At 47.1% G+C, this 24,564-nt stretch overlaps 1 protein-coding gene across 1 annotated transcript in view; it reads right to left on the reverse strand.

Annotated features, from left to right (window-relative positions):
* Positions 1 to 847: 847 nt before the first annotated feature.
* brinp1 (bone morphogenetic protein/retinoic acid inducible neural-specific 1) overlaps positions 848 to 24,564 on the reverse strand; it is a 242,986-nt gene continuing 219,269 nt past the window's right edge. The window contains exons 5-7 of the mRNA XM_070863425.1: positions 12,313 to 12,549; positions 9,570 to 9,792; positions 848 to 2,019 (exon numbers count right to left, since the gene is read on the reverse strand). Of these exons, the coding sequence (XP_070719526.1) occupies positions 879 to 2,019; positions 9,570 to 9,792; positions 12,313 to 12,549 (1,601 nt within the window). The 3' untranslated portion in view covers positions 848 to 878. The remainder of the gene's footprint in view (positions 2,020 to 9,569; positions 9,793 to 12,312; positions 12,550 to 24,564) is intronic.

Here is a 24,564-nt window from a genome sequence, read left to right on the forward strand (position 1 = left end):
TTTGCTGAAGTGCCGACTGTTTTATCGTTAACCAATGCTGAGTCAATACCATCAGAGGCATAGTTTACTTCTTGATCTAAATGCTTAACATTCACCTCGCTGTTCTCTGGTTGTAATATTCAACTCACTGCATCCCAGCAGTGTGAAAAAACCCTCTGGGTCCCTTTGATTTGGAATTTGTTCCAGTTAATTAATTAATTAGATGTTTATGGACATCCACTTAAGGGGACCAGTAGTCCCAACTACATAGAATGACCTTTGAGGCAAATATTTGTCGGTATGTTGTGGTACTCCCTGGATCGGATGTTGCTGTGAAGGACCTACTGAACATGGCCTATAGACTTGATGAAATTGCTCCTAATTTTGCCCTACCCTCGCCCGCCCCCCTCCTCCCCACCCCCCAACACTCAGAAACCACCAACTTTCCCAACATATAGCTCCACATGTGCTCATACTTAACATCCCATGATCCCTTAATAATAATTTTTTTTTTAATGCCTTGTTTTACATTCCACTTGCCCCAATGGAACTTAATTTTTGTGTTAAATTTTCTGTACAAATTCACGCTAGGTACCAGCTAGCATGTGCACCTGTGGAAATCATAAGAATGTTAACAATATATTGGAATGGCAGTAGTTCACAACGAATACTCCTGATCACCTCACGGGTCCTCGAAGGCCTCCCCTTGCTTAAAGTGGGAACTACAAAGGTGTCCTTGTCTGAAGAGATAAGAAACATGCTTGGGCAAGTTGATTTGCTGAGTCCCCCGAGGATTCCTTGTGCTTCACCCAAGAAAATCGCTCCGTGGTGTGTTTTGTGTGTGTTTGTTTTTGTTTTTGTTTCGCAAATGTACATCTTACAAATCCCATCGGATAATGTCAACAAAGTTTCGTCGTCAGCAGATCCGCCTGTTTTAGAATCTCGGAGTTGTACATGTCCAGGGCGTGGTTGACGCGCATGACCTCGCTACTGTTGAGCTTGAGGCGATGCTTGAGCATACAGGAGAAGAGGTCCAGCGGAGCCTTGCCCGGGGCCACGGGGGGGGCGAGCCGGTTGATGCGTTCCCGGATGTCCAGTAGCAGCAGCATGACCGAGGACGAGGAGTGGAACTGGCTGCCCTGCGCGTACGACTGGTTGACCTGCTGGACCGCGCTGCGCAGCAGGTCGGTGTTGAAGCGCAGGCTGTAGCCGTACACCTGCACGTCCGAGATCTTGATGTAGATCTGCCGCTTGCTGGGGTCCGAGAGGTCCACGGGGCCTTGGGCCGTCTCGTTGCGCAGGGCGGCCGGCAGCTTGGCCCGGCTGCGCAGGTAGACGTGCACGGTCTCGAAGACCGTCTTCCACCTGTTGCCCAGCAGCAGGGTCCAGTTGTAGCAGGGCGAGTCGTGCAGTCTCGTTTTCTCCCAGCTGGGGTAGCTGTGCTCGCCGATTGGCATGTTCCAGCCCTCCGAATGGCTGCCGCTGAAGGGGTTAATGTAAACAAAAAATACCGGGTCCAGACTGCTGTTCCTCATCTGGCAGATCTTCATGGAGAGGCCCACCACCATGTGGATGAAGTCCACACGGTTCTTGTTGCTTTTGAGGGTCAGCGACATCCGCTTCCGCCACCGGGGATCGAAAAAGGTGTCCAGGCGGATCTCGTTGCTGATGAACATGGTCTGGATGGACAGCCGGGAGTCCTTCTTCGCCAGGAGGTAGTTCAGCTCCAGGTCGTGGAAGTCCAGCTCCGTCTCGAAGCTGACAAACTGCTCGCTGCGCTCCGAGTCCACGTTCTGCGGCTCGCAGCGGCCTCTGTACAGCTTGAAGCCCCGGTTGCACGAGCCGCAGAGGGAGATGTTGGCCAAGCTGCACATGGCACAGCTGCTGTTGCTGCCGATGTTGCAGGGGATGGGCCGCTGGCACACATTGGCCACGGTGTGGCACACGCAGGTCTTCTGGCTCTCGAGGAAGGTGCCCCAGTAACCATTTTCGCTGCAGTACAAAAACGACTGGACGCGGTTCAGCCATTGATGGACTGTCCTGAAAACGAAGCAAACAGGCGCATGAGTCAAGATCAACTGTGCTCCCCTGAAAGGACATAGAACGGCAACAGCACCCGTCAACTGCGAAACCCCGTATCAATGAAAAGGGCAAGGGTAACAATATGGTAGGAACACTGTCTACTCCAAGGCACACACCTGACCTGATATATATCTCCATCCTTTCCATCATTTCAAAATCCTGGAATTCCCTAACACGTGGGACCATCATCACCACAAGGACGGGCAGTGGTTCAAGAAGGTGGTCTACCAACACCTTCTGAGGGAAACTAGGGATGGGCAATAAAATGCAACCTTGTCAGGTTCGCCCACATACCATGATGAGATTTTTTTTTAAACTGGACTTATTATAAATCCAAGCAACAGAAGATGCTGGCTATTACAAAGCAGGCACCTCAGCACATGCTGGAGAAGAGCCATGTTAATGGTTCAGGTGTAGACCTCTGAGCAGAGTTGACAAAGTGTCTCCGCCTGAATCATTCACCTGGTCTTTTCCTGTTTCAAATGAGAAAGGACCGGCTGTTGTTTTCCACCATTTTCTGTTTCAAGTTTTTTTGCATGTGCTTGACACACATTAAACACATACATCCAGACAGAAGAGCATAAAAAGGCAATTGGCCAATGGCTGAAGCAAAGTAACTGGTCCTGTACACAGGATGGATTAAACTAATTGATCTCAGCACATCATAAGCAATTCAAACTGATCTGCGACTTACAGTCTGCAGACAATATACCATTTATTTTTCTCAGCTCAACCTTGTTTAAGGGGGGACAAAACTTTCCCCTCACATTGCAATCATTTCAAAGGTGCTGGAATATAAAGGGGTGGAAGTTATGTTACTGTGGTGTAGAGCTCTGGTTAGACCACATCTGGCATACTGCATTCATTTCTGGGCACTGCATCTCAGGAGGGATATATTGACCTTGGAGGGGTTGCAGTGTCGATTCACCAGAATGATACCGGGGCTAAAAGGGTTAAATTATGAGGAAAGGTTGCATTGACCCGGCTGCTATTCCCTCGAGTATAAAAGATGAACACGTAATATAATTGAGGTGTTTAAGATGATTAAAGGATTTATTAGGATGGATAGAGAGAAACTATTTCCTCTGGTGGTGAATCCAGAACAAGGGGGCATGAACTTAAAAGTAGAGCTAGGCCATTCAGGAATGATGTCAGAAAGAACTTCCTCATACAAAGAATAGTGGTAATCTGGACTCTCTCCCCCAAAAAACTGTTGAGGCTAAGTCAATTGAAAATTTCAAAACTAAGATTTATAAATTTTTGTTTGGCAAGTGTATTAAGGGATATTGAACCAAGGCGGGTAGATGGAGTTAAGGTGCAGATCAGCCATGATATAACTGAATGGCGGAATGGGCTCGAGGGGCTGAGTGGCCTATTCCTGTTCCTATGTTCCGATATCAAGTTAGTGATATAAAACCACAGTCTGTTTTAGGTCCAAATTATTATTCTGGTAATAGAAGTAATAGTTTGACTTATCCCGCCTGTCAAAAAGCTAACTGATACTGGCCAATCTCAACCCATCACAGTAGGGATGGGTAATCATGTTGCTATATTCCATAGGGGTTCCTACAAAAGTTTTATATTGTCTATTATAAATTGCACCAAAGCTCCTGAATTACTGGATTGCCTGTTCCTCTCCAGTGGGCTGAGATTATGCTAATGGCACATAAAATGTTAGCAGCAGAAACACTTAGCGTTTTTCTCCACCATTCGCTCGTGTTTTAACAGAATCAATAAATCATGTAACTGCAACTTATATTAGCAGTGTAAGGCTATTAATGTGATTTTGATTGCACACTCTTACTTTTTTAATAAAGTTGTCCGGCTTAAATTAGTTCCCTTCAGCCCATTTCCTTTTTGCTTCTTTCCCCACCCATAGCCAATATTTTCACCACCCTCCACTCCCCACCCCCTACCCGAGGGTTCTGACCCAGGCTGGAGCTCCGGAGGCTTCCTAATTACCAGTGAGCCTCCGGTGTCTCTCTAAAAATGGCCATTGCTTATGTGTGTGCCTCGACAGTGACATCGACCATTGGCAGCTTCCTTGAGCTCATGGGGCAAGACAATCAGGTCTGATCTTGTACTTTCCTGATGTCCTAGCACAAACTCACTTTCAGGAGGGCTTGCTGGGTAGTGATCGAGAGAGGAATCTCTGGAGTTTAGAAGGTTGAGGGGTGATCTAATCGAGGTTGTTGAAATAATACCGAGAAATTTGTAGCACATGCAGGGGTTCATTGTCAGATAGCCGGTGAATCACATCACAATGCAAGTACTTCTCCCTCTACCTGTGCTATTTGCAGACAGACTATTGGATCTCCCATGGCAATGTTCAAGGGGAACTTGAGACAGAGAATCCAGCTCTGCAGCAGCCAAAACACAATTATATTTTGTCCATTGTTCAGATGCCGCAAATGCACTGAGGTCATATGATTAACATAACACAAAATATTTCACATCTTACTGTGACTAAAGAATACAGGGCCACACAACTATGTATAACACCATGCACATATGAACATAAGCAATAGAAGCAGAGGTAGGCCATATGGCTTTTTGAGCCTGCTCTGCCATTCAATAAGATCATGGCTGAACTTTTTCATCAACTCCACTTTCCTGCCCAATCTCTATATCCCTTGATTCTGTTAGTGACCAAAAATCTATTAATCTCAGTCTTGAATATATTCATCGACTGAGCATCCGCAGGCCTCTGAGGTAGAGAATTCCAAAGATTCACAACCCTCTGATGAAGAAGTGTTTCCTCCTCTCAGTCCTAAATGACCGATCCCTTATCCTGAGACTATGAGCCCCTAGTTCTAGACTCTCCAGCCAGGAGGAATTCTCAGCATCTACCCTCTAAAAATTTCACACGTTTCACTGAGATGACCTCTCATTCTTCTAAACTCCAGAGAATATAGGCCCAAACTTCCCAATCTCTCCTCATAGGACAACCCTCTCATCCCAGGAATGCATCTAGTGAACCTTCGTTGCAATCCATCCAAGGCAAGTATATCCTTCCTTAGGTAAGGAGACCAAAACTGTGCACAGTATTCCAGGTGTGGTCTCACCAAAGCCCGATATAAATGCAGCAAGACTTCTACATTCTTATACTCCAAACATTTGCCTTCTCAATTCCTCGCTGTATCTGCACGTTAACTTTCTGTGATTCGTGCACAAGGATCCCCCCCACTCCCCCCGCAACCCCCGAACTCCCGAATCCCAACATTTACCAGTGTCTCATATTTTAAAAAATATTCTGCTTTTCCATTCTTCCTACCAAAGTAGATAACTTCACAATTCCCCTTATTATACTCCATTTGCCACCTTCTTGCCCAATCAAACTGCATCCCTTTGCAAAACTAGCTTTGTATCATCAGCAAACTTGGATCTATTACACTCGGTCCCCTCATCTAAGTAATTGATATAGATTGAGACCCAAGCACCGATCCTTGAGGCACTCCATTAGTTACACCCTGTCAACCTGAAAATTACCCGTTTATTCCTACTCAGTTTTCTATCTGTTAACCAATCCACAATCCATGCAAATGTATCTAACTGGTTACAAAACCTGGATTAACTACAAATAACTAACTTTCTTCTTCCTTCCTCAAAATCTACTTTTAATTATATAAATTCAAATTATTTTTTGATCTAGCTCCTGGTGAATTTACAGTATTTGCTTAAGGCATAAGTACATTTTTGTTTATCCTTCCCTCCTCCCTCTTCGAAACCTGCCTTCCTTTTCTCAATTATTTAAATGTTTGGAAAATACTCCTTTTTCTCACCATTTCAACATTAGTTCCCTAAAATGAGACAAATATGATTGTTTATCCGTAACATGATTCGTTCACAATTTTGATTTATCGGCATAAAATTCAAGAAAAAATAATGAAACCTTGATTTGTGATGGTTTTTTTTTTAATCACCACTTCAAAACCCCACTGTTGTTATTTGTGAATTTTCTGCCTGGTTGTTATAAGACACCCAGGTTATTGTACTTCCAAAAAGAGTAGAATGATGCATAGAAACATAGAAAATAGTAGCAGTAGTAGGCTATTCGGCCCTTCGAGTCTGCACCGCCATTCAATATGATCATGGCTGATCCTCTATCTCAACACCATATTTAGAAATCTATCTATCTCCCTCTTAAACATATTCAGCGACTTGGCCTTCTGTGGTAGAGAATTCCACAGGTTCACCAACCTCGGAGTGAAAAGATTTTGCCTCAGCTCAGTCCTAAATTTCCATAGGGCCCAAGTTTCCACAAGAAAACAACGGGCGCCCCTCCGAGCTGGGCGCCCGTTTTTCGCGCCGAAAACGGCGCCTAAAAAAATCCTCGGTATTCTCCACCTACTTACAGGTCCTGTGGCACTCGGCGCAGCCAGCACGAGCTGTGGGGGGGCGGAGCCAGGTCCCGGCGCTGAAAACAGTGCCGGGACCTCTGCACATGCGCGTTACAGTCGGCATGCAAGTGCAGTAGCTCCAGGCGTAGAACTGTGTGGGAGGGGCCTGAAGCACGCAGCCCCTAGCCCTGGTTGAATGGCCTCGCTGGGGCTGCGTGAATGAGGCTCCTCCCACGGCCAGCTCCTGCTCCCCCCCCCGACCAAACCCGACACTCGCTCCCACCCCCCGCCGACCAGACCCGACCCGACAACCACTCCCCCCCGCCCCCCGCCCCCGACCCCCGCCCCGACCCGACACCCGCTCCCCCCCCCGACCCGAGGCCCGCTACCCCCCCCCCGCCGACCCGAGGCCCGCTCCCCCCCCCCGCCCCGACCCGAGACCCTACCCGAGACCCGACACCTGCTCCCCCCACCCACCCCGACCCGAGACCCGCTCCACCCCGACCTGAGACCCGCTCCCGCCCCGACCCGACCCGAGACCCGCTCCCGCCCCGACCCGACCCGAGACCCGCTCCCGCCCCGACCCGACCCGAGACCCGCTCCCCCCCCCACCGCCCCGACCCGACCCGACCCGAGGCCCGCTCCCCCCGCCCCGACCCGACACCCGCTCCTGTTCCCCGACCCCCCCCCTCTCCCCTCTCTCCCCCCACCCCTCTCTCTTCCCCCACCTCTCTCTCTCTCTCTCTCTCTCTCTACCCCCCTCCCGCTCAGCGGCACGAACGGCTGCAGAATTCTCCCTGGCTGAAGCACTTTCACACAGGTAGGAAGATGGTTTATTTAATCTTTTCTTGGCTTATAAATGTTTATTCAGGTTGCATTTATTTGTATAATATTTGTAGAAGTATAAATAGGGATTTATTGTCGAATTTAATGAGTTCCCTTCCCCCCCCTACCTCACCCCCACCTCGTTCTGGACGCCTAATTTGTAACCTGCGCCTGATTTTTTAATGTGTAGAACAGGTTTTTTCAGTTCTACAAAAATCTTCACTGGCTCCATTCTACTTTAGTTTGGAGTACATTTTCACTGTGGAAACGTTCAAATCAGGCGTCAGTGGCCGGACACGCCCCCTTTTGAAGAAAAAATTCTGTTCTAAACTAGAACTGTTCTACCTGACGAGAACTGCAGAAAAAAAAATGTGGAGAATTGCGATTTCTAAAATAGTCCGTTCTCCACCAGTTGCTCCTAAAAATCAGGCGCGAATCATGTGGAAACTTGGGCCCTATATTCTGAGACTGTGATCCCTTGTTCTTGACTTCTCAGCCAGGGGAAATATCCTCCCCGCATCCAGTCTATCCAACCCAGTCAGAATTTTATACGTTTCAATGAGATCTCCTCTCATTCTTCTAAACTCTAATGAATACAGGCCTAGTCGACCCAATCTCTCCTCATACAACAGTCCTGCCACCCCAGGAATCAGTCTGGTGAACCTTCGCTGCACTCCCTCTATGGCAAGTATATTCTTTCTTAGGTAAGGAGATCAAAACTGCACACAATACTCCAGGTGCAGTCTCACCAAGGCCCTGTATAACTGTAGTAAGACATCCTTACTCCTGTACTCAAATCCTCTTGCAATGAAGGCCAACATACCATTTGTCTTCCTAACTGCTTGCTGCACCTGCATGTTTGCTTTCAATAACTGGTGTACAGGGACACCCAGATCCCTCTGTACATCGACACTTCCCAAGCCATCACCATTTAAATAACACTTTGTCCTTATGTTTTTCCTACCAAAGTGGGTAATTCACATTTATCCACGTTATACTGCATCTGCCATGTGTTTGCCCACTCACTCAACCTATCTAAATCGCCTTGCAGCGTCTTTGTATCCTCCTCTCAACTCACAATCCCACCTAGTTTTGTGTCATCAGCAGACTTGGAAATATTACATTTGGTTCCCTCATCCAAATCATTTATATATATTGTGAATAGCTGGGGCCCAAGCACTGATCCCTGTGGTACCCCACTAGTCACTGCCCGCCACCCCGAAAAAGACCCATTTATTCCTACTCTCTGTTTCCTGTCAGTTAACAAATCTCTGTCACAGGTACATGAAGGAGATGCATTTCCTCAGATTTTCTGCTGCTCTACTGTCAATGGAAGCTCAGCAAAAAATCCGCTTGTTTGGACAGTTGGGAGTGCATTCCGAACTTCTGCTGAAGGTAGCAGCACTCTTGTCAAAGTGGGAGAAACTCTGAGGAAATCAGGAGAGACAACAATCCCCCTGTCTGTTTACTGGCTGGATGTTCAAATGCTGTGGGTTCTCGTGGTGAACTCTGCTATTGCCGTTCCGAAAAGTGAAAACAACAGCGCCTTGGAGCCGAAATTGCCCCTTATTTTAAGGCCCCTTACCGTCTCTCAGAGGCCCTTTCCAACCGGGGGCAGGTGGATGGTGTGACCCATCTGGAAGTGACCCAGGCCGGGATTTCACAGACGGGTTTCTGCCCCGCCCAGCGCTCTGACCTCTTACCGCCCGGCGGCGAACCCGTTCCACCCCGTGAGAGAAATTGCCCTGCGGGAGCGTAGCTGTCGCCGTTCAGTGCCCCCAACAGCTTTGCGGGGCAGGAAGCTGCCAGTGGCTGGGCGGTGCTGCTGCCCTTAAAGGGGAGGACGCACTGTTGCAGCCGCCAATTTGTTTTAATTGTCGTCCGACTCCTGAGTTGGCCCGACAATCGCGGCGGCTGGTTCGGCCGGGCCGCCAACAGGCAGCCCCGCGGCCTCTCTTGGGTACCGGGATGCCGGTCCGGCCAAAACCCTCCCTGGTGGCCCAGTGGGCTTGACACAGGCTTCGCAGCGTCCCTCCACTTTAAGCGAAGGAGAGGGACGTTGCTACGCATTGCGCTGATGACACCACCCACCTGCCGCCCCTCTCCTGGCTCTCTTCCACCCTTCTGCCATCCCAACACTGCCTCGTTCATGTTTCCAACCAAACATCCACGATTTCTCACTACTCCCTGCCCCATCGATCCCGCCAGTTATTTGCCACTTAATTCGAATTATCCGCCCTAAATGGGGCTGAGGGCAATTTCGGCCCCCTCGCCCCTTACTGAAAATGTCACCCCCCCTCCCGCCCCGCCGATAGCGTTGCAATCATTTCACCTTTACCTTACCTTTCTCGAGGCATCTGGTGGTTGGGGTTGTGGCGACAGCGGATACTGAGGCTGAAGAGCTTGCGGGCAGTGCGCTGGATTTTAAGCTTCAACGTCTCCACGAAGCTCTGGAGCATTTTGTACCGTGCCTGGAGATCCCAGTCATTGCCCCAGAGCTGGTGGACACTCCCCACCATCAGGAAATGTGTGGTGGGCAAACGTTTCAAGAAGGACTTGAATTCATCTAAAAGGAAATATGACAGGAGGGTATTAAATAGGAAAGTTCTTCAACGACGCAGGAGAATTTCAACCCGACATCTCCGATTCTGAAATGAGGCTATCCACATTTTAAAGCTGGTGCCTTACTGAAAGTCTGGTATTTTCACGGTGTGACTTTTCAATGCAATGTTATGGTGCCTGGGCAGCAAACTAAGGTTACGCAGTAAGTGCAGTCATTGGCAGGAATCTCCCACAGCGGGTCAACACCATGCCAAATCATAATAGTGCCACATATTCCAGGCCCATTTTAAAATCTTGGCACCATGCCATAGCAACAGCAAGCGTTGAGCGCAATCACCGTACTGTGCCCGCTGAAGGTCCATCTTCACCAGTGTGGATAGCCATCGTCCAATGTAAAATACTGCCATGATGTACACTCACCAAATACCATGAAGTACCATTCCATAGCTGGTACCTCGTTCAGATATAAGACACACAGTCACAGTGCACTGATCCAGTATTCTCCAAATATCAGATATTCTGTTTCTCCCCTAGGTTTGCCTGACACAAGCCATGGTTGGGCATCTGGGAGTGCAACCTACTCCCAGCTTTCTGTCATCCTCTGTCGGCAACTGGACATCACGGGGGTATCCATGACTAGAATCTCACTCACCAGCAGCATGGGACCACCTAGTCTCTGACCAATGCCCTCGACAACAGCTTGCACCGGTGTCAGCTGTGGCTCGGTGGGGGCACTCTTGTTGAGTTAGCTGGTTGTGGGATCAAGTCCCACTCTAGAGACCTGAGCACACAATCTAGGCTGACACTCCAGTGCGGTGCCGAGGGAGTGCTGCACTGTCGGCAGTGCCATCTTTCGGATAAGATGTTAAAGCATTGCCCCCATCTGCCCCCTCGGGTGATCAAGTAAAATCAAGTAAAACCAAAAACCAAGTAAAAGATCAGGGGAAAGTCTATCCAAGTGTCCTGGCCAACATTTATTCCTCAATCAACACTCACTAAAAAAACAGATGATCTTATCATGGGATTAGCTGCTGCGTTTCCTACATTACAACAGTGGCCATGCCTCAAAAGTACTTAATTGACTGTAAAGCGCTATGTGACGTCCTGAGGCCATGAAAGGCGTCATATAAGTGCAAGTTCTTTCTCTCTTGTATTTACATTGCCTTTTCTCTACCGTAAACATCTTAAAGGTGAAGATGGACTCTGATGTGCAGCAGCTGGCAGCTGGCAGAGGTGATCAAAGACATGTTCAAAGAAGTAGATTTTGAGGCGGCATGGTGAAGCGTTTGTGGAGAAAGTGCTGGAGAGTGGGGCAGAGATGGCTGAAAACAGCTCATGCCAGGCCACAGATGGGAAATCAACCATGTGAGCACTTGTCCCAGCATCGTGGCACAACACAGGGTATCAAATGGTTATGTCAACACTTTATTTTGATTTATTTGCTCCCAATTTCCCGATTCATAGTTAAAAGAAAAAGGGCTCAGGGCAAAGTGCCCTGCAGCATCATAAATCAGACAATCTCTTCACAACTCTGTGGCTCCAGTCAAGTAACCACCAGATGCTTCGCCAGCATCAGCAGGATGTGAGGAGTTCACCAATTTACCGTTTGATGGGATGTGACACCTCAGTCACCTCGCTACAATCATGAACGAAGTATTTTATTAGAGTGAGTCAATGGTGTTGTTTCATGGGTGTGAAAGGCCAATAAATTATCAGCACTGATGTCACAAGTGATTTACGACAGCCTTAGACATGATGGAAATGAAACGAGGCCTGCAGCCACTCTCTGTGTATATCCTCAGCTTGCTCTCCTCCAGCTACTGACTCAGGTTATAAATTTGCATGTACCTCATCCCAGTGGTCATTTTGTGAGCCTACAATGAGTGTCGGCAAATTACTCAAACAGGGGAGAGGGGATATCAAAGTCAAGCCCCATCCTGTCCATCCCTAATATCTGCACATGCGCCTTTTCTAACAGGGGTCAATGGATGACGATCAGAGACAGAAACATGGTTGATTTTTCCCCTCCCTAAATGGGGTGTCGAGTTCAACCGTGGGATTTTAATTGCTGCCCCAAAGTCGAATCAGCACAGACACGGGATCGAACTTGATGCATTTACCACTCAGTCACAAGGGGACTTCAGGCTCTGCGTGATTTGTGAACCACACTTTGGAGCCAATACATCACTTAAAACAGGAAAGAAAAAGACAAAAATCGATCCCTGCGGTCATTAAATTAAAGAGGCACCATCACTTGCTGAGGGATTGCTTTTTTCGGAAAGGCTCATTTCATGGAACAAATCCAGAAATGTCACAGTTTGGGCACCATTCTGGCTGCTGGGTACTTAAGGCAGGTGAGATTAAAAGGTGAACTTTTAAAGTAAATGCAGAAAGGACTGTCACTGTGAGAATCTGGTAAGAGTCATTATTCGAATAGCCCTTGCTCCTTTAAGCTGTGTAACATGTAATTTTTCACAATGTGGATTTTTATCCCAGGAGAGCTCTCAATATTTGCTCAATTTACCTGATGTTTCAAAATTTTTATAAGCCATGTTCCAGGCATCGGAAAGTCCAGCCAATGTATTTTCCATGATCTGGATATCGGTGATAGGACAGTTGCACTGTGGGAATTCTATTGCACATTGACAAGCGCACTGGCTGTTTTTACAGATGTATTCACCCTCTCCATTGCACATGATGTAACTCAGGGCTGACTGCACAAACTTCTCCCTCAGGTATTCAGGAAGAACAACCTGGAGACCTACAACAGCAGAAAGAAAAAGGAAAATAAGTTATTGATTTTATTTAATTCAGTTACTGCCGCCGGAATACAAAACCGGTGGTCAGCATAGCCATGAGCAGGCTTACCCAGTGCAGAGCGCAAAACAACACCTCGCCTCCTTTAGCAGCAGAACTCTTCAGAGCAATTAAGCTCCACAAACGGAGCGAAAATTTCAAGAAACAAATAGCCACAGAACAGAGAAATTAAATCCTCGAAAGATTAATTTGAGCTTGCTGGAAAACGCTGTTTGGTAAGGAGATGCTTATTTATATATATAATAACCTGTCTCCCAACTGGAACACTATTACAGTTTTAATTCATGCATTGTAATAAGTTTGCTTCTGTCAGTGTGCTGTTGTTAGGACGACTAACAGCCAGGCAATTTTAATACAGCGCATTAATCTTTATCTCTCGGAGATAGTTCAAGCGAGGTGCACATTGCACTAAAACTAAAATGGTGCAGGCATGGGAGTCAATTGATAGTTGGTTCAACACATGAGACTCGGTTCCGAGCAAGAATTTACTGTATTCGGGCCGATGGGGAGAGCAACCCACACTCCCCACTAGCTGGTCCCAGAAGCTGTAATAAAGCCTAGCAGCCTCTGGTGACCTACATGGCAGGGAGAAGGAGCAGATTCTGCTGGTTGTGGGGTATATGCAGCTTTGACCATTTGCTCCTGTGTTCCGTTCCTTAAAAGTTAATTCCCAACTCATCTTATGTAGAAAGTAATGGATACCAACCAGTGCTGGAGTTCAGATGGAACCATAAACTAATGGAAATGTGAGCACTGTCACCTAGACCCCAGCTTAGCCTGAAATCACTCACTGGGCGCTTTTATAGGATCAATTATGCTGCTGCTATGTGGCAACTTTAATTTGGGTTTTCAGGTAATGTTGGTGAGCTGCATGTCCCAGCTGTGCAATAAACTTCACAAGGCATCAATGTGATGGCCATAATTCAGCACAATGAGATACAAAAACACTTGCATTTATATAGCACCTTTAACGTAGTAAAATGTTCCAATGGCACTTCACAAGAACGTTATCAAGCAAAATTTGACACCATGCCAAATAAGGAGGTATTAGAACAGGTGACCAAAAGTTTGATCAAGAGGCTGGCTTTAAGGAATGTCTTAAAGGAGGAGCGAGGTAGAGAATAGGAAAGTTATAGGGAGGGAATTCCTGAGCTTAGGTCCTAGGGAGCTGAAGGCAAGTGGAACATTAAATTCGGTGCTGCCAAGAGGCCAGAATTGGAGAAGCGCAGAGATCTCGGAGAGCTGTAGGGCTGGAGGAGGTTACAGAGATAGGGAGGGGCGAGGCCTTGGTGGGATTTGAAAACAAGGATGAGAATTTATAACATCAAACAACATTGAATTTTACAGTCATTCCACCAAATCCTCTTCAAACTTTCTCAGCATTTCTAAACTGTGGAACTCCTCATCTTCTCCAGTCTTCCATTCCTTCCATAAGACACAAGGTAATAAAACACATCTTTGGTGTCTTCTGGCCATCGTTTCCCAATTTACCGCAACTTCTCTCCTACTATTTTAAACCTCAGCGTTGTGCTTACTTTGGAACTTGACCTTTCACCTGTGGTTTCTCTACCAAAAATAAATCTTTATGCATTACCAACATTGCTGTCTGCACGTATTCAAGTGCAAAGTGAAAACAGAAAATGCTGGAAAACACTCAGCAGGTTATGCAGCACATGTGGAGAGAAAAACAGAGTATCAGGATTGTTATGTATATAAACCTGTATATACCTTGTGTAGCCACCAGAGGGCTCATCCCCAGAGTCCCAAGGAATCCCACAATCCCTTGGGAGCATAGGTACTTAAGGAGGCCTCACAGGCAGGAGAGGCACTCTGGAGACCTGCAATAAAAGACTAAGGTCACACTTTACTTTGAGCTCTCAGTATCCAGTCAGACTCTTTACTCATACATAACAACTGGCGACGAGATACAGATGACGAACCAAACGATGCAAAGAACAGTGGGTATCCTGGAGAAATTCACAAAGGAAAATGATTGGGAATCCTTCATGGAGCGACTCGACCAATACTTCGTGGCCAATGAGCTGGAAGGGGAAGCGAACAATGCCAAACGAAGGGCGATCCTCCTCACCGTCTGTGGAGCACCAATGTATGGCCTCATGAAAAATCTGCTTGCTCCAGAGAAACCCACAGAGAAATCGTACGATGATTTGTGCATACTGGTCCAGGAGCATCTGAACCCAAAGGAAAGCATTCTGATGGTGAGGTACCAGTTCTACACCTACAAAAGGTCTGAAGGCCAGGAAGTGGCGAGTTATTTCGCCGAACTAAGAAGCATTGCAGGACATTGCGAATTTGAAGGACATTTGGAGCACATGCTCAGAGACTTCTTTGTACTTGGCATTGGTCATGAAGTGATACTTCGCAAACTTTTGACTGCAGAGACCTCAACCGTGAGTAAAGCCATAGCGATAGCCCAGGCGTTCAGTGCCACCAGTGACAATACTAAGCAAATCTCTCAGCACACAAGTGCTGCTACAAGTACTGTGAACAAAGTGATGTTGCTTTCAAATCACAACATACAGGGCAGGCCCCACATGCCTGCAGCTGCACGGCCGCAAATGCCTCAGAGTCCACCATCAAGGGTGATGAATGCAAGGCCATTAACACCTTGTTGGCGCTGCGGGGGTGATCATCGTTTCCATTCATGCCGCTTCAAAGGGTATGTTTGCAAGGGCTGTGGAACAATGGGACACCTCCAACGCATGTGCAGGCGAGCTGCAAACTCAGTTAATCCTGCAAACCACCATGTTGCAGAGGAGGACAGATCCACGGCGGATCACGATGAACCAGAGCCTCAGACCAAGAAGGCAGAGGTATATGGGGTGCACACATTTACCACAAAGTGTCCCCCGATAATGCTGAAGTTTGAATTAAATGGACTATACCCGGTGTCAATGGAGCTGGACACGGGCGCGAGCCAGTCCATTATGAGCAAAAAGACTTTCGATAAATTGTGGTGCAGCAAGGCCTCAAGGCCAGTCTTGACTCCCATTTGCAAGAAACGGAGTGTTTACACAAAGGAACTGATTCCCGTAATCGGCAGTGCCACTGTAGAGGTCTCCTACGATGGAGCGGTGCACAAGCTACAACTCTGGGTGGTACCGGGCGATGGTCCCATGCTGCTCGGCAGGAGCTGGCTGGGAAAGATACGCTGGAACTGGGACAACGTCCAAGCACTCTCGTCCGCTGATGACACTTCGTGTGCCCAGGTCTTAAACAAGTTCCCTTCGCTGTTCGAACCAGGCATCGGGACGTTCCAAGGAGCAAAAGTGCAAATCCACCTAATTCCGGGGGCGCGACCCATCCATCACAAGGTGAGAGCAGTACCGTACAGGATGATAGAAAGAGTAGAGATCGAGCTGGAGCGGCTGCAACGAGAGGGCATAATTTCGCCGATCGAATTCAACAGAGTGGGCTAGTCTGATTGTTCCAGTCCTCAAGGGAGACGGCACCGTCAAAATCTGTGGCGATTACAAAGTAACTATCAATCATTTCTCTCTGCAGGATCAAATACCCACTACCAAAGGCTGACGACCTTTCTGCGATGCTGGTGGGAGGAAAGACGTTCACGAAGCTGGACTTGACCTCGGCCTACATGACGCAGGAGCTGGAGGAATCATCGAAGGGCCTCACTTGCATCAACACGCACAAAGGTCTCTTCATCTACAACAGATGCTCAGTTGGAATTCGATCAGCCACGGCAATATTCCAGAGAAACATCGAAAGCTTATTGAATTCGGACTCGCGCACAGTGGTCTCCCAAGACGACATCTTGGTTACAGGTCGGGACAGAATCGAGCATCTTCAGAACCTGGAGGAGGTTCTTAGTCGACTCAATCACAGGGGGCTCAGGTTAAAATGTTCGAAGTGCATTTTCCTGGTGCCTGAAGTGGAGTTCCTGGGGAGAAGAATCGCGGCAGACGGCATCAGGCCCACCAATTTGAAGACGGAGGCAATCGAGAATGCACCGAGGCCACAGAACGTGATGGAGCGGCAGTCATTTCTAAGACTCCTGAACTACTTTGGTAACTTCTTACCGGGTCTCAACACAATGTTAGAACCACTGCACGCCTTACTGCATAAAGTAGACAAATGGGTATGGGGCAAAAGCCAAGAAAATGCCTTTGTAAAAGCTAGAAAATTGTTATTCTCAAACAAATTGCTTGTGTTGTATGATCCATGTAAGCGTTTGGTACTGGCATGTGATGCATAGTTGTACGGCGTCAGGTGTGTATTGCAACAAGCTAATGAATCTGGGAAATTGCAACCAGTTGCTTATGCATCTAGAAGTCTGCCTAAGGCTGAGAGAGCCTACAGAATGATTGAAAAAGAAAGTTAGCGTGTGTTTATGGGATAAAGAAAATGCATCAATATCTGTTTGGGCTCAAATTTGAATTGCAAACCGACCATAAGCCAGTGATATCCCTTTTTTCTGAAAGTAATGGGATAAATGCGAATGCATCGGCCCACATCCAGAGATGGGCGCTCACGTTGTCCCCATACAACTACGCCAATTGCCACAGGCCAGGCACAGAAAACTGCGCCGATGCTCTCAGTAGGCTGCCATTGCTCCTAACACGGGGGTGGAAATGACACAGCCCGCAGATTTAGTCATGGTTATGGAAGATTTCGAGAGTGAGCAATCACCATCACAGCCCGACAATTTAGAACCTGGACGAGCCAGGACCCCTTACTGTCCCTAGTAAAAAATTGTGTGCTTCACGGTCCAGTGTCCCTGTGGAAATGCAGGAAGAGATAAAGCCGTACCAGCAGCGCAAGGATGAAATGTCTATACAGGCAGACTGCCTTCTGTGGGGTAATCGGGTAGTGGCCCCCAAGAAGGGTAGGGATACTTTCATCAATGACCTCCATCGTACTCACCCAGGCATTGTAATGATGAAAGCGATAGCCAGATCCCATGTGTGATGGCCCGGTATCAATGCGGACTTAGAGTCCTGCGTGCACAAATGTAACACATGCTCGCAGTTAAGCAATGCACCCAGGGAGGCGCCACTAAGTTTATGGTCTTGGCGCTCAAAACCATGGTCCTGGGTCCATGTCGACTATGCAGGCCCGTTTTTGGGTAAAATGTTCTTTGTGGTTGTAAATGTATACTCCAAATGGATTGAATTTGAGATAATGTCAGCAAGCACATCCGCTGCCACCACTGAAAGACTGCGGGCCATGTTTGCCTCGCATGGACTGCATGATGTCCTTGTGAGCGACAACGGGCCATGTTTCACGAGTGCCGAGTTCAAAGAGTTCATGACCCATAATGGGATCAAACATGTCACATCTATCCCATTCAAACCAGCATCCAATGGTCAGGCAGAGAGAGCAGTGCAAACTATCTAGCAGGGCTTGAAGAGGGTAACTGAAGGCTCACTGCAGACTCGCCTATCCCGAGTCCTGCTTAGCTCCTGCACGAGACCCCACTTGCTCACTGGGATCCCACCTGCTGAACTGCTCATGAAAAGAGCACTTAAGACAAGGCTCTCGTTAGTTCACCCTGATCTACATGAACAGTTAGCGAGCAGGCGGCTTCAACAAAGTGCATACCATGATAACACAAAGGTGTCACGCAAGATTGAAATTAATGATCCTGTATTTGTATTAAATTATGGACAAGGTCCCAAGTGGCTTCCCGGCACTGTTGTGGCCAAAGAGGGGAGCAGGGTGTTTGGGGTCAAACTTTCAAATGGACTCATTCACCGGAAACACTTGACCAAATCAAACTCAGATTCACGGACTAACCTGAGCAACCCACCTGAGACCCTACCTATTTTGATCCCCCAACATACATACCAGTGGCAACCGGCACCAGGGTTGACCACGAAGCAGAACCCATCATCCACAGCAATCCTGCAGGGCCCAACACACCAGGCAGCCCAACAAGGCCAGCTGCACAGCAGCCCAGCGAGTGTCCAACAAATGATTCAATAACGCCAGCTTTCACACCGAGACGATCAACCAGGCCAAGAAGGGCCCCAGATCGACTCACATTGTAAATAGTTACACTATTGACTTTGTGGGGGAGTGTTGTTGCATATATGGACTTGTATTTACTCTGTACAGCCACCAGAGAGCTCATCCCCTGGAGTCCCAAGGGATCGCAGAATCCCTTGGGAGCACAGGTATTTAAGGAGGCTTCACAGGTTGAAGAGGCACTCTGGAGATCTGCAATAAAAGACTAAGGTCACACTTTACTTTGAGCTCACAGTATCCAGTCAGACTTTTTATTCGGACATAACAAGGATGATAACTTTTCATCAGAAAATAATTCAGTCGTCCTATATTCGGGAGGGGGTTGGAACTGACCGTATTTCTGCTGCAGATCAACATTTAATAAACCATTCTGATGCAAGGTCATCGACCTGAAATGTTGCCCCGATGTTTACTTGGTGACGGAAGGAGGGTAGGCTGGTAGGGGTGGGGGTGGGAGGGGCGGGAGGGGGGGTGGATTTGTTGATGGGAAATTTGGAAGTATGGGTTTCCAGCAGGCTCTACCAAATTTAAAAGTGGGACCAGTTTTTACATTTTTCAAAAGGGTTCCTGCTCGACAACCAACTAGATCGACAGGCGGGAAAGCAGCCAGTGAGCAGATGGCAGCTAAGTTAGAGATCATGGGAGTGGGGGGGCGGGAAGGGTGGAGGAGTGATAATTGCAGTGCAAATTGGACTTTGCACAGAGCGGGTAATTAGAGATTGTCCTGGGTGCGGGAAGGGGAGAGGCAGTCGGAGATTGAGAGGGGGTGGGGGCAGTTAGAGATTGCAGGACGGGGGTGGGGGGGGGGGGGGGGGGAGTCGGGGATTGCGGAGGTTGAGCAGTCGGAGATAATCGGGTGGTGGGCAGTCGGAGATCGTGGGGGTGGGGGGTGGGGTGAGCAGTTGCCAATCGTGGGGCAGTTGGGGACAGTCAGAGATCACAGGGGTTTGGGGAAAGGCGGAGATCGTGGTGGGGGTGGGGTTGCGGGTGGGGTGAGATGAGCAGTCAGAGATCATGGGGGGAGTCGGACATCACAGGGTCCGATCTCTCCTCATTTTACCTGCTGGGATTCCCACAGACCGGGAAACACGACCAACATGGGGTTCGGAATAAAAATTTAGGTAAAATGGAGTACCTTAAAAGATTTTACTGACTAACCCGCTTCCTGTGGGTGGATTGGCTGCCTGCCCCCTGGCCCCCCTCCCTTAAAACCGGAAGTGGGCAGTTGGAGTTGGGTTGGGGTCTGGTTCGAGAAATAAAACATTTTGACAAGCCACCAACACCCAACCCACCCGTTCTTGGGGGTCAAACCCCCTCCATTAACTCAGTTTCTCTCTTCACGGATGCTGCCCCGACCCGCTGTGTTTCCCAGCATTTTCTGCTTTTATTTCAGATTGTCAGCAACCGCAAGATTTTGCTTTTGTTCAAGCGCAGATTAAATCTCAATTTTTGTTTGGCAATTAGATCACAAGTTTAATAAATGAAGACAGCATCACACATCAAATTATTGTACACTCCCATTGTAAGTTATGAAAAATGTTGCACAAACCTCTTGCCAACAGCAACAAATAGGTCAAACTTAATAATTTAACCACCTTGAGATCTTCATGTAATTATTCCACCCATTAGATAAACTAGTTTCAGGGTTAGGAAGGACAAATTTATGCCAGTTGTGGGGAAGTCTATCTTTGTACCGAGGATGATGGGCAACTGGAATGGGTTCTTGAAGCCAGGACTATTGGACTTATGGAACAAGCTAGACACTGCAGTGGCAAAATGGTAGGATGGTATTTTGGAAGGATCAGAATCAATGGGTTGAATGGCTTTTTTTGTCCAAATATATCTCCTGATATAAAACAACAGAAACTGCTGCCAATAAGTGAGAGTTCCATCGGATTCTGAAAAGAAGAAAGACAGGATCATCTTTTCAGTTGAGACCCTTTGCCAGAACTGCGTTGATTTAATAGTTCTGAAAAAAGGGCTGTATCAAAAACTTTTTCAGATGCTATCAGAGAAAAATAACTGAGACTTGGGGCCTGACGTCTCAGCAAATAAGCTTATGGACACAGCTTGCCTGACAGCTTGCTGGTAATGATGCCATCGAGTAAATGAGTGAGTCGCCAAGATTAGGAATGTACTTGGTTTGGTCGCTGGTTTTGGTCAAACTTTGTCCGATTCTGGTCCTGTGAAGTGCCTTGGGACCTTGTATTATGTTAAAGGCGCTTTTTAAAATGAAAGTTGCTGTTGTTAAAAACCTATCTTGTTGGCCAAGCGTTTGGTCGCCTGTCCTATTATCTCATGTGGCTCGGTGCCAACATTTTTCCTGATAGCCTTCCAAAGAAGCTATATAAATGCAAGTTGTTGTTGTTGTAGCTAGTGTTAGCTAGCTCACCTCAGAAGGGATAACAATATGCCTGTGACATTTAGCTTCAGCAGTCCTGGATTCGGGAGGGGTTAGTGAAAATAAGCCATGATCTTATTAAATGGCGGAGCAGGCTCGAGGGGCCAAATGGCCTACTTCTGCTCCTAATTCTTATGTTCTTATGAAACCACAGCCTAGATTCCTGCTGCAGATCACCAGCCAATAATCCACTTTGGAAAGTGTGCACGTGCAGGGGAGAAAGGTTACAGGCCACTGCCTCTTTTCCCTTGTGGTTGATAACGTCAGCAGAACCCATGGGTGAGATCACAGCTCAGTGTAATGGCTCTGGGGCAGGCACTGCTGTACATATTATTTTGCAGGCTATTTTCCCAAGGGTTAATACACTCTCTGTACGCAGTAGAAATTTTAAATCTTCCTTTCAAAGAAATAGTGTAGCTGGGAGCTTGTGGGAAATATAATTATTTTGATTAGTCAGAAGTATAGCATTGGAGTGCCTTCATTCTTCAGGTTCACAGTGAACAGTCAGGTCAGAGAAAGAAACAAGCGATTACTTCAAAGGAGCATGTTTCGAATGAAAATATATTTTCCCTCCATTTTTAACTCTTACACTGCTGGCAGGCTCAGGCAAAGTCATTCCTTGCTTTCAACAATTAGACTGCGATTCCGACATGACCATGAATATCATAGCAATAATGCTACTCAAACACTCTAAAGTAACACTTCAATACCTAAAGACCAGGGACCAAACCCGAGACCTTCCTGCGCTGCTTGGCTTCTGAGATTCTTTTGTCATATTTTTGGATGGAAGCCTGATAGCCCTTATTTTCCAGAGAAATCCAAATAATAAAATGCCATTTTCTTTTCTAATTTATATTTAGCGTCATTTGTTCTCCTCAAGGCTCCCTGTGTTGCTTTCAAAACCTCAATTCCTCCCGGAATCGTGGAGGTCTGCATGGGTTGTTGTCAGTGCTGTTAGCACGAAACAAATGAGAAAAAAAAATTACACACAAGAATGCCTAACAGTGGAAGTCAATGGACTATCTTTTTCTAGTTTCAGCTTGGCTCAATTACTAAGATCTGACTTTCAAATCAGAAGATGGTGGGTTCCAGCCCCCAGTCCATAAATGTCAGGTTAATAATACAGTAGAGAACCAAGCTGGATAAGGAAAGTGCAGAGAACTGCAAAAGGAAATAAGAGAGGCAAATAGAGTGTCTGAGAATAGATTAGCGGGTAACATAAAAGGGAACACTTAAGTCTTTTATAAACATATAAATAGTAAAATGTTGATGAAGGAAGGGTGGGGCAGAGGGTATGGCTGTGATGCAAATTAAGTATTTTGCATCTATCTTCACAAAAAAAGTTTATGCTGCCAATGTCAACGTGAGGGAGAAGTTAGAGAAATTGGATGGGATAAAAAATAAAGAGGAGCTACTTAAAAGGTTAGCAGTGTTCAAAGTTGAAAAGTCACACGGTTCAGATGCGATGCATCCGAGATTGCTGAGGTAGGTAAGGGCGGAAATTGCAGAGGCTCTGGTCACAATCTACCAGTCATCTTTAGATATGGGAGTGGTGCCAGAGGACTGGAGGATTGCTAATGCTGCACTCCTGTTCAAAACAAGGGAGAGGGATAAACCTGACAATTACAGGCCAGTCAGCCTAACATCGGTGAAGTGGAAACTTTGAGACAATAATCCGAGAGAAAATTAACTGCCTCTTGGAAATATATGGGTTAATCAACAACAGCCAGCACAAATTTATTAAAGTCAAATTGTGTTTGACTAACTTGATTCAGTTCAGTGTGGTTGATGTTGTGTATATGAACTTTCAAAAGGCATTTGGTAAAGTACCACAAAGTAAACATTTTTGCAAAATTGAAGCCCATGGGATTAAAGGTGTAGTGACTGCGTGGACACAGAATTGGCTAATGGACAGCGAGCAGAGAGTAATGATGAACGGGTGTTCTTCAAACTGGAAGGACGTGTACAGATGCGTTCCCCAGAGGTTGGTAATAAGACCACTGATCATCTTTCTGAAATATATTAATGATCTGGACTTGGGCATACCGGGCATAATTTCAAAGTCTGCAGATGACATGGAACTCAGAAAAGTAGTAAACGGTGCGGAGGATAGTAACAGACTTCAGAAGGGCAGACGAAATAGGCAGACACATGGCAAATAAAATTTAACGCAGAGAAGTGTGAAGTGAAGCATTTTGGATGGAAGAATCAAGAGAGGCAATATAAACTAAATGTTGCAATTTTAAAGGGGGTGCAGGAACAGAGAGCTCTAGATGTGTATGTACAGAAATCTTTGAAGGTGGCAGGACCAATTGATAAGGATGTTAAAACAGCATACTGGATTTATAAATAGAGCCTATAAATAAATCCTTGGCTTTATAAATAGAGGCATGGAGTAAAAAAGCAAGGCCTTTTTACTAAGCCTTTATGAATCACTGGTGAGGCCTCAGCTGGATTATTGTGTTAAGTTCTAGGCACCACACTTTAGAAAGGATGTCAAAGCCTTGGAGAGGGTGCAGAGGAGATTTACTAGAATGATACCAGGGATGAGGGACTTCAGTTAAAGCAAGAATCTGGAAAAGCTGGGATTGTTCTTCTTAGAGTAGAGAATGTTTGGGGAGATTCAATAAAGGCAGTCAAAATAAAAAAGGGTTTTGATAGAGTAAATAAGGAGAAACTGTTTCCACTGGCTGAAGGGTCGGTAACACAGATTTAAGGTCATTGGCAAAAGAGATGCGGAAGAGATAACGGGAATTGTTGTTACACAGCGGGTTGTTATGATCTAGAATGCACTGCCTGAATGGCAGATTCAATAATAACTTTCAAAAAGGAGTTGGATAAATACTTGAAAAGGAAAAACTGCAGGGCCATGGGGAAAGAGCAGGGGATTGGGACTAATTGGATAGCTCCTCCAAATAACTGGCACAGGCACATTGGGATGAACGGTCTCCTTCTGTGCTGTAAGATTCTATAATTCTATGATTCTACCCATGGAACAGTCAAATCATATGATTATCAGTGAACTTGGAAAACTGGTGTGTCGATACACGATATTAAATGTACAGCGGAGAGCACACCTTATAATTGTCTTAGAAGTTGAAGTAGGAGGCCACCATCAATAAGTTTTCAAAATAAATCCAGGAGTTCACTAAGAACTATTAACTCATTTCAATACAGGTTGAGCGTCTGAAATCCGGAGCTCCAAAATTCGGAATGTTCCCAAATCCGGACACCGGGCCGATCCGTGGTGGGGTAATCTGGAAACTGGAAAATGTTCCGAAATCCGGACTCCCCCCCCTGCCTCGGCGACCCAACTTCACCCGCCCCGACCTTGCCCCGGCCCTCAGCGGCACGACCTCGCCCTGGCCCTCGGCGGCCTGACCTCGCTAAGGCCCTCGGCGGCCCGACCTTGCCCCTGTCCGACCTCGGCCTGACCTCGCCCCGACCCTCGATGGCCCGACCTCGCCAAGGCCCTCTGCAGCCTGATCTCGCCCCGGCCCCTCGGCGGCCCAACCTCGCCCTGGCCCCAGCCCCGGCTCCCCCACTTCTACC

Source organism: Pristiophorus japonicus, chromosome 20 (assembly GCF_044704955.1).
Source record: "Pristiophorus japonicus isolate sPriJap1 chromosome 20, sPriJap1.hap1, whole genome shotgun sequence".
NCBI classification, from domain to species: domain Eukaryota; kingdom Metazoa; phylum Chordata; class Chondrichthyes; family Pristiophoridae; genus Pristiophorus; species Pristiophorus japonicus.